This window comes from Megalops cyprinoides, chromosome 1 (assembly GCF_013368585.1).
Source record: "Megalops cyprinoides isolate fMegCyp1 chromosome 1, fMegCyp1.pri, whole genome shotgun sequence".
NCBI classification, from domain to species: Eukaryota; Metazoa; Chordata; class Actinopteri; order Elopiformes; family Megalopidae; genus Megalops; species Megalops cyprinoides.
In genome coordinates this window covers 37,603,605-37,617,684 of record NC_050583.1, presented here as the reverse complement: position 1 = coordinate 37,617,684, position 14,080 = coordinate 37,603,605, and the positions used below count along the sequence as shown (strand labels likewise).

Below are 14,080 nucleotides of genomic sequence, written 5' to 3'. Positions count from 1 at the left end.
GAAAAGGCCCACAAGATCACAGAATGGCTCACATGTAACAGGGCAGAGTCCAACAGCTTGCAGACCTGGCTTGGAGCCCATTATCCACAGCTTGAGGTGTGGGGTAGACATACACACCAACATTCAGCTTCTCTCTGCAATCAGAGAAAATAAAGTCCAGTTAGCAGAGGTCAGCCAACAAAGTATGACCCCACCAGGGACACAGAATGTAAGCAGCCAAACAGAGGTCAGACAGAGTACCAATAGCAATGATATTATACAACTGTTTGTACAATTTTCTTTCTATAATCCTATTTTTCTTTTGTGACAGTATATTGACCTTGATATACTAATGCTAAATTATTTATAAATGCAAAAACTGCTTGGATATAATAAGAGTGACTCACATGCATTTTACTGTACTAGGTCTATTTAAAATTGTATTTTATTTAAATGTCTAAAGGGTAGCAGACTTCCTACAATATTATACATGTTCAAAATAATTGTTCAGATTACTTTTGTATTCTCCAGTAGTTATAAGTACAACCCTTTTTAATCAGAGGGAAAGATCATTGGAACAAAAAGGAAGCAGACCTCCAACAGTAGTGGCCACCAAGGGTCATAGGGTGCAATCCCTCCTAGGTCACTATCCTCTGCTACCCATTTCATTTACACTGACATGATGAGCTGAGCTAGGCCAAAGACACAATACTGTATCAATGATCTTGCAAGGCAAAATAAATACAAATAGCAAAAAAAAAAAAAAAAAGTTAAAAAGAAGAAGAAAATTGATTGCCACAACTGCCCCCCCCCCCCACCTTAAGACCACAACCCACTGGATGTTCCCTGGTTACAACTTCTCTATTGCCCTGATAAGACAGAGAATGGACACTTCTAAGATTCCAGAACCCTACCTCTGCCTTCTCCATTCTATTGTTCCCATTCTGGAGTTCTGCTGGAGCTGAGTGCAGAGTGTCAGGTTGTGCTGGGATATCAGCTATCAGGTCTGGAAACAGATCAAAGCCAAACAATGAAAAGAGTGCGCTCCCCACCCCAACTCCAAATTATCAAGGGGGACAAAAGGGTACAGCCCCATCTCCCTTGGGGGCTGTAATGAGAGCAATTACCCTCGTGGACCAGAGCTGGTAGGCAGCCCCACGAAGCTCAGCGTGGGTGTCTGCCTGAACACCAGGAACCTTTAAAGGAGACATGTACCCTGGAGGGGGGTGTTAACGAGCGTGACAGTGTCTGCAGGGTGAACATACACAAACAGCACCCTCCTCTTTGCACGTATCAGCCAGGACAAGACATTTCCTGCAGAAAAATAAGACGGAAAACATGGACGCCAAGCGTCATGCACTCATTATGCTTCACTGGGCCCACCTCATCATCCTGGCCACAGTGCTGAGGACCACGGCCTGCACCAAAACAGACACGTCCTGCAGGTGAGGGGGGGGAGCACAGGCACACAGGATGCTTCTAGACTGTATGCTTCTTTGTGACTTCTAAATACATGTAATAAAGAATTTCACAGTTACGATTATTATAAGGTATCTCTGCTGAAAGTTGTGGAGCTGAATAAATCATATAAATGAATAAAAAATGAATAAATGTTGTTGTGATAGCTTTGCGTGCTGTTGTTGTGCTTCTTTTATCTCTGCTTCTTCTTGCAGTAGTGGTTCCTTAGGATGGCATTATTGTTGCAATGGTTGTTGTCATAGTGATTGATGGTTGTGTTGCCAGTAGTTTGATGCCTGGTGACTTCACATTGTTATTTAGACACACTGTTGTTTTTGATGCATTTGCTGTGTAATCATGCAATTCAGGAATTGTTTCATGAAATAGGATAATTAAGTCAGTATAAGTTCAAGTTACCTGACTTACAAGTTTCATAACACTTATTATGCCTTCCTTCTTTAATTATGCTTGTCAATTCAAACTAGTGTGTATGGAGGTCAAACTTCTGAATGGATATAGGGACCAGTTATCCAGGGCAAAAGACGGAAAAAGGCAGGGTAGGAAGGGATGCGTTTTCAATCTGTACTTTGATACTCTAGTCAACCAATCAATGTTTTTATACACCATTACCTGCTTCTACAATACTAAATTATATTGTTCCATATCATATTATTGTCACAGCGCTATTCATGCAAATTTCAGACGCAGGACAATATCGGCACAAATTGTATTAGAACACAATGTTACCAAAAGAGATGCCCCTGGGTACTGCAGCATTACAAACCTATTTAAGTAGGTACAGCAGATTGTTCTGTCAAGCACTGTAACAGTGAACCTCTGAACTAAATGGAAAGGAAAATATCCATAGCGCTTACATAGAAGAGGACTGGAGACCTTGCAATTGTAGAGAACTAAACTGATGCAAGTTTCATGTACATTGCACAGTACATTTATTGATTTATTGGTAAATACCTTCAAGACAATCTAACAAAAACTGTTCCAATGTTATGCATCGCATGCTGATTCTGACTTTTTTTCCCTTTATGTTCATAAGTGTTGAATACAAAGAATCCTCCATTCCTCTTCAAGTAAAAGATCATGACATCCTTATGATGTCCATTTGTAAGACAGCATAGTAGTTATTCCCATTTTAGCAAAAAATCTTTTGATCTTGAAACATTTTTAAAATATTCTTTTTATCTTCTATATTCTCTTAAATGTTTTATTATCTATTTCTTTTCACAGCTAGCTGTGCTTCAAATATAATGTGATCTCTTGTGAATGGTGGTGTTGGTTTTTAAACAAGGAGACCATCTACTTTTATTGGATCAGTACAATATTAATTTCTATGCACCACCAGTCTAAATACAAGTTAGCATGCTCTAGAGCAGCTTCAAGATCTTGGATGTGTTGTTATGGTAAAGTGTCTGATTAGACTTTAGCTTGACATAGCAAAACAGAGGAAAAACAATTTTCCAAAAATATTTATAAAACTTATATGCACTTTCTGAAAAAAAAAAAAAAACCCTTCCCGAGGTGAAAACCCTTGTTGCTGTTGTTGCTGATGAATGTGCTGGCAGTTAGCTCTGTTCTCATTTCACAGTAATCACCAGGAGATGATCAGCACTGGCTCCACGCTGGCCAGTCACAAGGCACTGAACAGAAACAGACCTTGGCATCATCTGGTGTCCTCATCCACATGCTGTTTAGGGCATCAGCGCTCAATGCTGACAACTTTGTCTCCCTTGCCTCATCCAAGGTCACTGATATTTATGTAATTCATTAATTCACTCAACACTTTTCTGCCCCCAGGCTACTGCACTGGCTACATGGACAAATGTGCAAAGAATGACAAACTTCAAAAGACCGTCCCTTGTCATTTACAGTCTTTTCCCTAATCTCACACACCTGTCCTCACTGTACCAATCCTGGAAGGCCACCACACGTCAACATCTTAGAGAACGGCTGTTCATTTCACTTTGCAAAGACAGATACTTTTGAAATGGATGTCTGCAGACATTATATTACCAATGGTTATGACAGCAATGAGTTCTTTCAATGCTACAGTAAGAATAATAATGGTGTTGGCAGTCCATTAGCAAAGAGTTTAAAAAAAAAACCCTGACTTGAATTAATTCACAGTGGGGTTTGTTTTAAAAACAGTGCTGGTCCTATTTCTGAACTTGCTGTTCAGCTAGTTAGAAGGACTTTATAGAAAGCACTGAGCACTGTATAGAGATGGCACACAATAAAAACAATTATAAAATGGTTAGTTGCAACCTGTTGTTACTGTTTGCATTCCGGCTGTGACTAAACACCCTGATATACCATGGGTAACTAGAATTTACCATTTTACCATCATACATTTTAATACCATTGTACATTGAGTGCCTGTCATTTTCATAAAACTGAATAATTATTGGATGAACTTAAGGCTAAAGTTAGCTAGCTACTTGGCACTGTACATAAAGAGGAGAGACCAAATATAACAAGTCTTATTGACTTAACATCACAAACATAATTTGTGTAGTGCATAACTGTGCTAATATTCATAATATTCATAACTAGCAAGCCAGCTAGAAAGAGAATCCAAGTCAGTTTGCAAGCCAGGAAACTAATGTAATAAGGCACTTTTAACATAAAAAGGCAGTATTGCTACAAAGTTACTGACAACTAACACTTGAAAGCAGCTCCACTTTGCATCGTGCCTAACAACACCCTGTGGCTGTGACATTATTCAGGATATAACATGAGATCTCATGCCATAACACTTTAATATAATTGTTCCTAAAATTTATTGGACCTAAAAGATGGTCAACAGATATATTACAAATGTTTACAAATGTTATTCAGACACAGCATATGAAACATCTCATTGGAAATGCAGTTAGATGTGCTACAAGTCCTCTCCAGCCTGGAAGTGCTATCTCCGTAGCCACCTTGACCACTCCCAGAGTCAATAGTATCAGTATCTCAGTATCTAGTCCACTTAAGTTCGTCCAGGCCTCTCGGACTGTGTACTGCAACTCCCTCCAACCCAGCCTCCCTATTTGCACCATCTGACAACCTCATCTTATCCAGCATCCTGTAGACCGACTGGTCCTCTGTGTTGCCATACACTCTAAGGCAGCCCATGTCTGCTTCAAAACTCTGACACTGGCATATTGGTTTTTCAAACAGACTGCCTCCCCTTACTCATAGTCTGTCTTCTCTCTCTCAACAGGTCATCTGGTGCCATGCTCCCCTCCATCACCTACTGTATCTGTCCCTCTAATACGCAGCACCATGATGCAGGCATGTCCGGTGTCAGCCATGGCCTAAACTAGTGGAGGAAGCTGCATAACTTGATCAGGACACCAGAGTCATTCACCGTTTCCATCTCCTCCTGAGCTCTCACTCTTTCAAACTTCACCTAGCTCATCCTGCTCAGATCTGCCCTTGTTATTCATTTGAACTTTGACCAGTAACACTAGCCTTCTCTTCAACAATTTTGCACTGACAGTCAACAAGTACTTTATTGATGTTAGTTATACTCAGGAAATTATACTGTAATTAAAATAGCCTTTGTGGCCATGTAGGTATTTGTATGCTCAGGGCAATGCTGTTCCTACTTATTTGCTACATGTATCCTGTGCTATATTTTCCATTCCTCAGTAATTCTTCCTAAAAAGGTTATTTTCCAAAAATATAAATAAAGAGACAAACAAATGAATACAACCAAACATAATTTTCAGAGAAAGTTAAAGCCCAGATGTCAAGAAAGCACACACAATCATCGCTCCCTCACAGTCAATAATACATCAAGAAATGCAGACAGTAAGAGGAACAAACTAGTCTTATAAAGAGGAAATCTCGATCAATCGAAGTGAAGCATTGGGTTACAAATTGAATTTTAACCGAGCTGTTTTTCCTCTGTTTTTCCAAGTGCCTTGCATGTTGCTGCAGTACGAGGCTATTTAAAGTGCCCTGTGCACTATTAAGTTAATAATGGAAAGAGACAAGATGTACCATAAAGAGAGGGTGATGAAATTTAATCATTTTGGGAAGAATTGCTCCGATACCACCAATCAGTCACGGAGGGAAAGATCACTAACGCTGCAGAGCCCTCCGTACCCCGCCGACCGTCACTCAATACCATCAATATGAAAAGGCTGACCCACAGAAAGTCTTTCCAAGGTTACATGGAGCATCCTCTGGACACAGTCATTTACAGGAAACATACAGCATGACAAATATAATGGCATCATTTCTGCAGTGGTAAAAAAATATATTCAGCTGATATAGTCAACAAAAAAAAAATCATATCAGCATGCACTTATTAATCACATTACTATTACCACCATTACTATTATCATTTTAAATAAATGATGATACACAATAAATGTATAATTGATATGCTTATTGAAGTGTCAGCTGCAGTATTCATTGTTTCTATTATTAAGTCCACACTGTTTACTCAGGTAAAGGTGAAAAGCGACCGCGGTGGGAATGATGATAAGGTGAGTGTGACGGAGTGCCGTCAGAGTATGTGCTCTGACTGCCATACCAATGAGCCTGGGTCTTTGGCGTCGCGGTCAAAGTCGCATGTTTGGTACCCCATAGACCCGGGTTCAAGGCCGGGCGGGGCGACTGCTCTCGCCATTTGCTAGTGGGATGGCTGGCTGCGAGGCCTTCGGAGGCATGCCCGGTGTATGAGCCGTATGAGGGGACCCCCCAGGTTAGGTTGACCCTGGTGTGAGGGACCCCAGAGATGGCTGAAGCACTGGTGAGTGGGGCACCCTGGGATAGGAGAAGTATGGCAAGAGAATGCGTGAGGGATGCCATGGTGCGTGAAGCGCATGGGTGCGCTTCCCGAAGGGGAGGGCAGTGTGACGGAGTGCCGTCACCACGGTTGAGTATGTGCTCTGACTGCCATACCAACGAGCCTGGCTCTTTGGCGTTGCGATCAAAGTTGCATGTTTGGTACCCTGTAGACCTGGGTTCAAGGCCGGGCGGGGCGACTGCTCTCGCCATTTGCTACAGTGAGGCATTCTGCGCAAGTATTTACACCGAAGTACTTTGCCTTATTGACTCTTGTCTCGGTTAAGACAGAGACGTTGAAAACTGGCCCTTTTCACAGATCCTTGAGCTCCGGTGACCTTAAACCAAACATAGGCTAAAATGGTTTGTTTTTTCCACTAGAGAGAGGGAGAGAGACTGATAAAGTGGGTACTCTTCTTCTCACAAGCGTATGCGAGTGGAAAAAAAAGGAAAAAAAAAAAAAAAGACCTGCCACCTCTGTCATCCACATCTACACAGCAATCTACGTACTGCACCAGTCTAGGAGCACCTGCTGAGAGCCTCCAACCCCCGTAGGCAGTGAGGCTCTGAGCGTGCAGATAAAGGTAGACGTGACTGGGCGTGAGACGTGAGAGACTTATACATTGGAGACTTTTTATGGACGTCACAATGGGGAACTAATGAGAGCAGGGGGAGCATTCGTTTCCGTACTGACAGCAATTAGGAAAAGGTCATCTGGAGCTGGAAAATGCACACGGGGGTGTGCGGTGATGTTTGGCAGGGCTGAGTCTGCTGGAGCACGCTCAGCGGGGCAGCGGCTCTGATCCGTCAGTTTATGCACCATTGTGCTCATGAACAAAACCACACCTCCAAAGCCAGCAGCTTGCCTCTCTGCATTGTTTCAGGACATCTACGTTCCAACTGCAATTTTACTGGAGTCTAGCTTTGTAGAAAGCTGACTTTTATTACCCGTCTCCCGTGTAAATATTTTTTCTTTGCCACTAATGTAGAATATGAGACCTCAAGCCATCTGAACAAAAGCATATTCTTTTGCTGAGAATGAAAGACCTTTTGTCATCCTGATGTCTTACATCTCTATCACTGACCACATTTTGCTAAAAAAAGAGGAAGCTGCACAAAGCTGGAACTACACATTCATTACCTTACAAGCCCATTTCAACATATCCCAGCCTCCTCTGCTCTGCCTCTGTTTGCGCCCCTGCAGAGCACCCATTTTCTCTATCACTGTTTTTTATGTTCCCTTTGACAGAGCTTGAAGGCCAAATCAAGTTTGAAACAATCAGCTCAATTCATCTCCCAGCCTCAATGATTCAGATCTAATTTAATCATTCAGTCTCTTAACAGAGCCAGCAGGAGGGAGGAGCAGCCGTTGAACAGTTTCATTTGCCCTGTCTCTGAGGGAGCAAGAGGGGCTTCTGGAGCCTAATCCAGTTAGGCCTACAGCGAAGGAGAAACCATGGCAGCAAACTGAGGAATACTGGCTGTGTCTCCTTCAGCTGGTCACTCATTACACTCCTTCTCCACCCTCCTCTTTCTCTCTCACTACCAAAAGACAGATAAACAAAGTACAGTCAGATCCACTGTACACGCAGTAGACAGTACACACACAGTCTGGGTATAAACCATAAACCAGTAAAGGAGATTAATAAATCATGCTGCAAAGCTGGACAAATGAAAAAGGAAAAATAGCCCATTCCCAGATGCCGTGAGACATGGGAAAGGCAGGTGCCATGGACCCTAAAGAGGAGCATGATAATTTCCTTGCTTAACAGCGGAGAGTGTTGACAAACACATCACACTCAGTCCCACAGCTGTCTCAGGCCAAGCCCTCCCACACTGTACCCACTAGGATTAAAATGATGTCATTACTAGCCTTCACTTGCCACAACAATGGCCTTGTGTTAACCGCTTCAACCAAACGCTGAGGAATGGTAATCCCCTTCCAGCCGCTCCAAGATAGTGGCGGAACATTGAGAGCGTGAGTGCGGCTGATGTATGAATTTGCACCAGGTCTGGGAAAATCTCTTTTTTGGTCACCTCCTCACCACAAAACCCCCACAAATTGCTGAATGTTGCTGACAGTTGCAGTTTTTCCCACTGTGAGTATAAGGGAACTGAGTGTGCAAATATAGACGGGGTGAGTGTAAGGCCCAGTACAGATACTCTGAGTGTTGCTTTTGTGTACTGCCGCCAGCGCAGCAGCATCCCCATGCACCACTGGGTGGTAGTAACAAAAAAGGTGGAGTCTTCCTCTTGTGAAAACCCCACCCCTACCCAGTCTGGAATAAGAAAGAATTTAATCTGATTTATAAAGTGCGCATGGTGTCATCACTGTTTGTTGATAGTTAATGTGGATTTATAGATTTGGTTGGAGAACATTTAATGAGTTTTTTAAGATAAACATTTGGTAGAAGGGAGTCTACGTATATGTCCACTAGTGGATGTGAAGTTTCAGGCATCATTTTTTAATAACACAATGAGTCATTCCAGCGTACGATAAAACACATTAATTATTGTGATTCCATGAATTATAGTTTCAATTCCATGAAGTATCTTTATTGACTATGTTCAGAGGGTGTATGCACTAAATGTGTGTGTATGTGTGTGTGATGTGGTGCGTGTGTGTGTGTGTGTGTGTGTGTGTGTGCGCGCACAGGCATGTACCAGTGTCCTGTGCAGCTGTCTGACTGCACGGATGTAAATGCAGATGTGGCTATGACCATGACATGAGAAAAGTCAGCACTGGAGTTTCAGTGGACAGTTTCAATAGACTCAGATTACACACTATAACAGTTGTACTAGTGTATAATCCTGCCACAAAAATGCCAGCTCTTTTAATGTTTTTGATTTTTGTTTGTTTTGAATTTTAAAAAAGCCTCTGAAAAAAACATAAAAAGTTAAATGTAACAGTTTTATCTTACCTCATGGCTCAAACATTCATATTGTGTGTCACATTTTGAATGATGTATTAAATATCTAAATGTCAAGACTACAATGAAGAGTTTTATGTGGTATGTATATTTTTGTAATTAATCAATATAGTAACAGAAGATGGCAAAATTGTACAATGAATTTGTGCTTTCTCATCATCCTTAAGCAAAGAAACATCACACAGCACTGCAATAATAAGGGTACGTGGAAATGTATACTGAGGATTTCTCGGAAACATTAGAAAAACTGCAATCCACTTTGAAACCACTTGTCTTTAATTATTCAAACTTGCTTCACTTAATAAAGCTTACTTTAGAAGTATACAGGAATCCCAAACTCAGTGAAGCAACCCACAATGATCAAAACCAAGGGCAAAAGTAAGAAAAACACAGCACCATACTTCCATGAAAATGCACCAAAGATGTGTAAGGCTTGTCTAGATAACTCACATCTGTATTACAATCCACTCTGAAGGAGTCTATACAGATTAAACCTGAATTTTTCCCACTCTTGCATAAAGACGCCTGAACCCAGGATCTATTTTGATGTTTTTGCAGCAATTTGTGGCAGTTAAAATGAAGACTGAATGCCCACAGCATTTAGAAAATAAACATAGCTCTGCCTCAGACTTGTAATCAGCAAGCTGAAACTATGGGACTAGAACTGCTCTCTGTACAAAGACATAAACAAATGAACAAAAATGATAGCATGCTTATAAACTTGCATTACTATTATTTGTCACTTAAAGTTCACATCAAAATCAGGTCTAAATTGAAATCAAATGTGTAAAAAATTGCTGTATCAGTTTACATTTACAATTTGTTAGACTAGATACACAATTATGCAGTTCAGAAGATATAGTATATGTTTTCGAAATAGAAGTCAAACTGACTAACAGCAGAACAACTTTGCAATGAAAATTTTGAGAAAACAGGAACATCCTATAACACAGAGGGTACTTACAGAACAAACACTCTACTCTGCCTCTGTTAGTTTGAAATATACAAAAGTAAAATGTAAAAACCTGTCCAGTGGCCCATGTAATACTGTGAATTTAATTATTCAGGTTTTTTTTTTTTACTTAATAGCCTGAGGAGTCAAGTCTAACTTAAAGTGTAGTCATATTTCACATTCTAATACACTTCGCTGCAAATGGTTTTGTTTTAGAATTTGGACCACAAATTAATTCTTGGTAGTTATACTTCAGTTGCATAGGATTCTATGCAAGTCTAACTATCCAGAAAGTCATCATTCTGGAAGCTTTTCCAAGCAATCTAAATCATTCACAGATATACATTTATCATTACTACACTCCAAATTCAGTGGAAATATTGTCATGAATGTTTTGGTTTTTATCATGTTCTTCTTATTGTGACACAGTGAAAGGAAGAGGGAAAGAAAGTGCTGACCCCCTTCGCCCCCCCAAGACTGAATGCCAATCAGCTGATAAAGTGGATGTGCATTGGGTAGGTCACAACAGGCATTCTTGTTGTTGTTGTTATTTTTTTGGAAAATGTACAGATGCTGTGTAGATTGACTGATTTTAATGCATCTGAATGGCCAGTCCTATACAAAGCTGGCAATATTGTACAATTCAGTCCTCACACTACAGAGATCTGTGAATCTGCTCTCCATCTGTGGAGGAATGATCCAAAATTAAAAAAAAAACAAAATAAATAAGGAAGTGAATGACTTCCTGAGAGCTTTTCCCTGTGTGTGTCTAACAAACGGTGGGAGCAGGACCTCAACTACAAGAAGAAAACAGCCACAGAGTAGTATTTTTGTCAGTTTTGTACTGTTTGCATGAAAAAGAGCCAATCTCTGTTTTTTTCCTCAAATAAATCTCTGACTACTTATGCCTTGTAGATAACCTCAACTGTTATACTTATGTAACAATCTGAAAGACTTGTGGTTCTTCTCAATATAACAGCAGTACACATTTACAAAAGCATTTTAAAATTTCATATGTCATGATGATCACTGAAATTCATAATTCAATATGTTGTGTCAGAAACAAAAATTTGGATGACTTTAAAATTGTACATTCAACACTCTGAATGAAGGAGAGGGTAGACCGCTCTTGAATAAATGATTACATTTACATACAAACAACATTCCAGATAATGCTTCACCCTGGTTACAGTCATTTTCTGTTTACATGCACTATGAAATATTATCCCTGCTAATATTCATGCATGCATTGTAATCAGAGTATTGCAAACAAAATAGCTTATTGTGAACTATTGTTTCATTGCCATTCCAAAAACACAAACTGTTTTGTTAGCCAGGACAGCTACCTAACGAGTGATTTATGTCCCAGGATTCCTTGTTAACCATTGAACATTCACAGACACAAGTTTATAGCAAGAATATTCTGAATGAGGTGTATTTATTCATGTATTTACTGCACTTTGTTAGTGACTGATCAATCTGGGTGGGCACATTTCTGCGGGTACTAAGGCATGACTATATTAGAAATAGGTCACTGTAAGAAGCTAATTCTATAGAAGATACACAACACTTGATCCAGGAATGCACAGATACCACCTCTACATGTGCCTGTGTATTAGGTGGTGGAAGATGGAGTGAGGCTGTCAGCTCGGCTCCTGTTGGTCCATAAAGCACTGAAGGCCTGGGATGCCACACTGCACAGATAAATAAACTTGTGGGTGTGGAGAGAGGGTGGAGGTTGGTTTTGGGGCTCAGGACAAGAGGGCAGTCAGCCATGGCGTGGCAAGGTGATTTACTTTCCAGGAGAAGGGGAACAAATTAGGCAGCAGCCAGCAAGGGTAACTTCTGCCCCTTTCAAAACAGCACCTGTCTCCTGTTTATTAACTGCCCTCATTTCCAAATTATTTGTCCCACTCACTGCCTTTGAAGACCTTTGAGCTGCAATAAACTTACAAAGACAGGGGTTTTAAATCAGAAATGACCAATGACCATAGATGCAGACCTGAGAGACAGGGTGGTGGGGGAAAGCAGTGTTCAAATAGCATTTTACATTCTGACCGAGCAAGGGTGTAGGGCTTATGCTCCAGCTATTTCTGTGGAAAGTTACAAGCCATTCAAATCGTTCTCTGTAGCTTACTCCTGTTTTCACCCTCTACTAAAAGATCTTTATCTAAGTCTTAGATCTGTCAAAACCTGGGAGTTTTAATGGAAAGGATGTTTTGAATAGACAAATGTATCTGCTGGTGGTCTATATGGCTTACATATTGGCAAGAGATTTGCAGAATGGTTTTGTGTTTAGACAAACACACTAAACTTGATATGTCACACATACAGTACATTTGATATTAGACCACATGCATCTTCAGCCTCTCACCTGGGGCTGACAGGGTGGGAGAAAGGTCAAGGGTCAAAGGTCAAACGAGTGCCGCACTGACCCTCCCATCACTTCACACTGGGGACTAGCACCAGGGATTCGGTTTTAGCCTGTGAATAACTCTGCGTCCTGTAAAGTCAACAAGCCGTCAGTCTCACTTTTCCCCTCAGGCATCCCCCAGGGCAACAAATAACAAGAAACGCCTCTCGCTGTCACATGAGCTGGGTAGAAAATCTGTTCTGTGTTGCAGGGCGGGGAAGCTGACAGCTTGAGCTGGAATTAAGGATTATTATTAGAGGTCTTGTGATTCATCTGACAAATATTGACAAAACACACTGTGGGAGCAAAACGTTGACACACCTCGTTATTGAAATTGCCCCCAGGACAGGAAAGGGGATTTAAAAGAAAACAGCCTTTAAAGGAAAGAAGAATGGCAGAAGGGGAGCAAGAGGGCCACACTGTATGGTATGTGCTTTTAAAAGCAGAGCCCCAGTGAAAGATAGGAGGCCTCAAATCACTTTCCCTTTGAAAGGAAAATGGTAGCGTTCCAGTGGACTAATTAAAGAAGACAAATGAATACCTGCTGCATTGTGCTGAGTAACCCCTAATTTGTGTGCTCTGCCAAATACACGTACGACAGACACACTCATTGACAGTCCGCAGGCAGGCTGTGGGGCAGGGACAAGAAGAGCCTTGTTTACTGCAGTTTCACTGTCATATTCAGAGAACATACAGAGGGCCCTATCGTGCCATCGTCCTTGTTGAGGCACGCACGACCTCAGCTGATGTTTGTACAACCAACTGCGACCAACTAACAACCAACCAATGGTATGGTTTCAATTCTTATTTTATTCTATAAAGTATTTATATTACATACTGATTAAAAATATTTATGAAATGCCAGATAATCAATACTTTTATGTGCAGGTGAAATCCTTTAGAGAATGCTCTGTCTCTGTGCTCTCTCTTATACATAAACACACACAAAGACATATCTAATCCAGTTCCAGATTTTCCAGTCTGAAAAGCATTTTAAAAATTAAGCTAAGAGTATGACTGAACAGCCTAGCACAGATTATAAATGTAAGTGTTTCAAAGCTGTATCATAAGTGCATTTCTGCCAGGTAGATCACAATCTTCTTGGTGTAAAATTTTTGCCCAGTTAAATTCCAGACCTCAGCAAGAAATCAAATGTGTTTGGTAACTGAAGAATCAGACTCTCTGCTCTGCACTTTACATCAGACAACACAAATAATGTCTGTGATAACAGCAGAATATCCCCATCCTCCCCCCACATGCAGTGAGACATCAAAGACGCTCTGACTATGCTTGTAAGACCAGTAAAAATGGAGTCTTGGTTTCATGGGCCATTACATAGATGTAAGATTCCTCACAAGCGTACATAACATTGTTGTGTGGCAACCTGGGGGTTCAACACAGTGCAATAAAAGGGGTATAAACGTTGGCACAAAAATGTGTCACAGCTGGGTGAATGCATACGAAGGAAAACATCTACAAAGCACTGGTGAAATTCATTGAAGACCACAATGGAGACATGCTTTATAAACACTTTAGTCAGATGTTGCT

General features: G+C 40.9%; 1 protein-coding gene across 1 annotated transcript in view; it reads right to left on the bottom strand.

Moving 5' to 3' along the window:
- Positions 1-1,102: 1,102 nt before the first annotated feature.
- Positions 1,103-14,080, bottom strand: part of LOC118784296 (alpha-tectorin-like) — a 56,617-nt gene continuing 43,639 nt past the window's right edge. The window contains exons 28-29 of the mRNA XM_036538503.1: positions 1,363-1,418; positions 1,103-1,175 (exon numbers count right to left, since the gene is read on the bottom strand). Coding sequence (XP_036394396.1) covers positions 1,103-1,175; positions 1,363-1,418 — 129 coding nt within the window. The remainder of the gene's footprint in view (positions 1,176-1,362; positions 1,419-14,080) is intronic.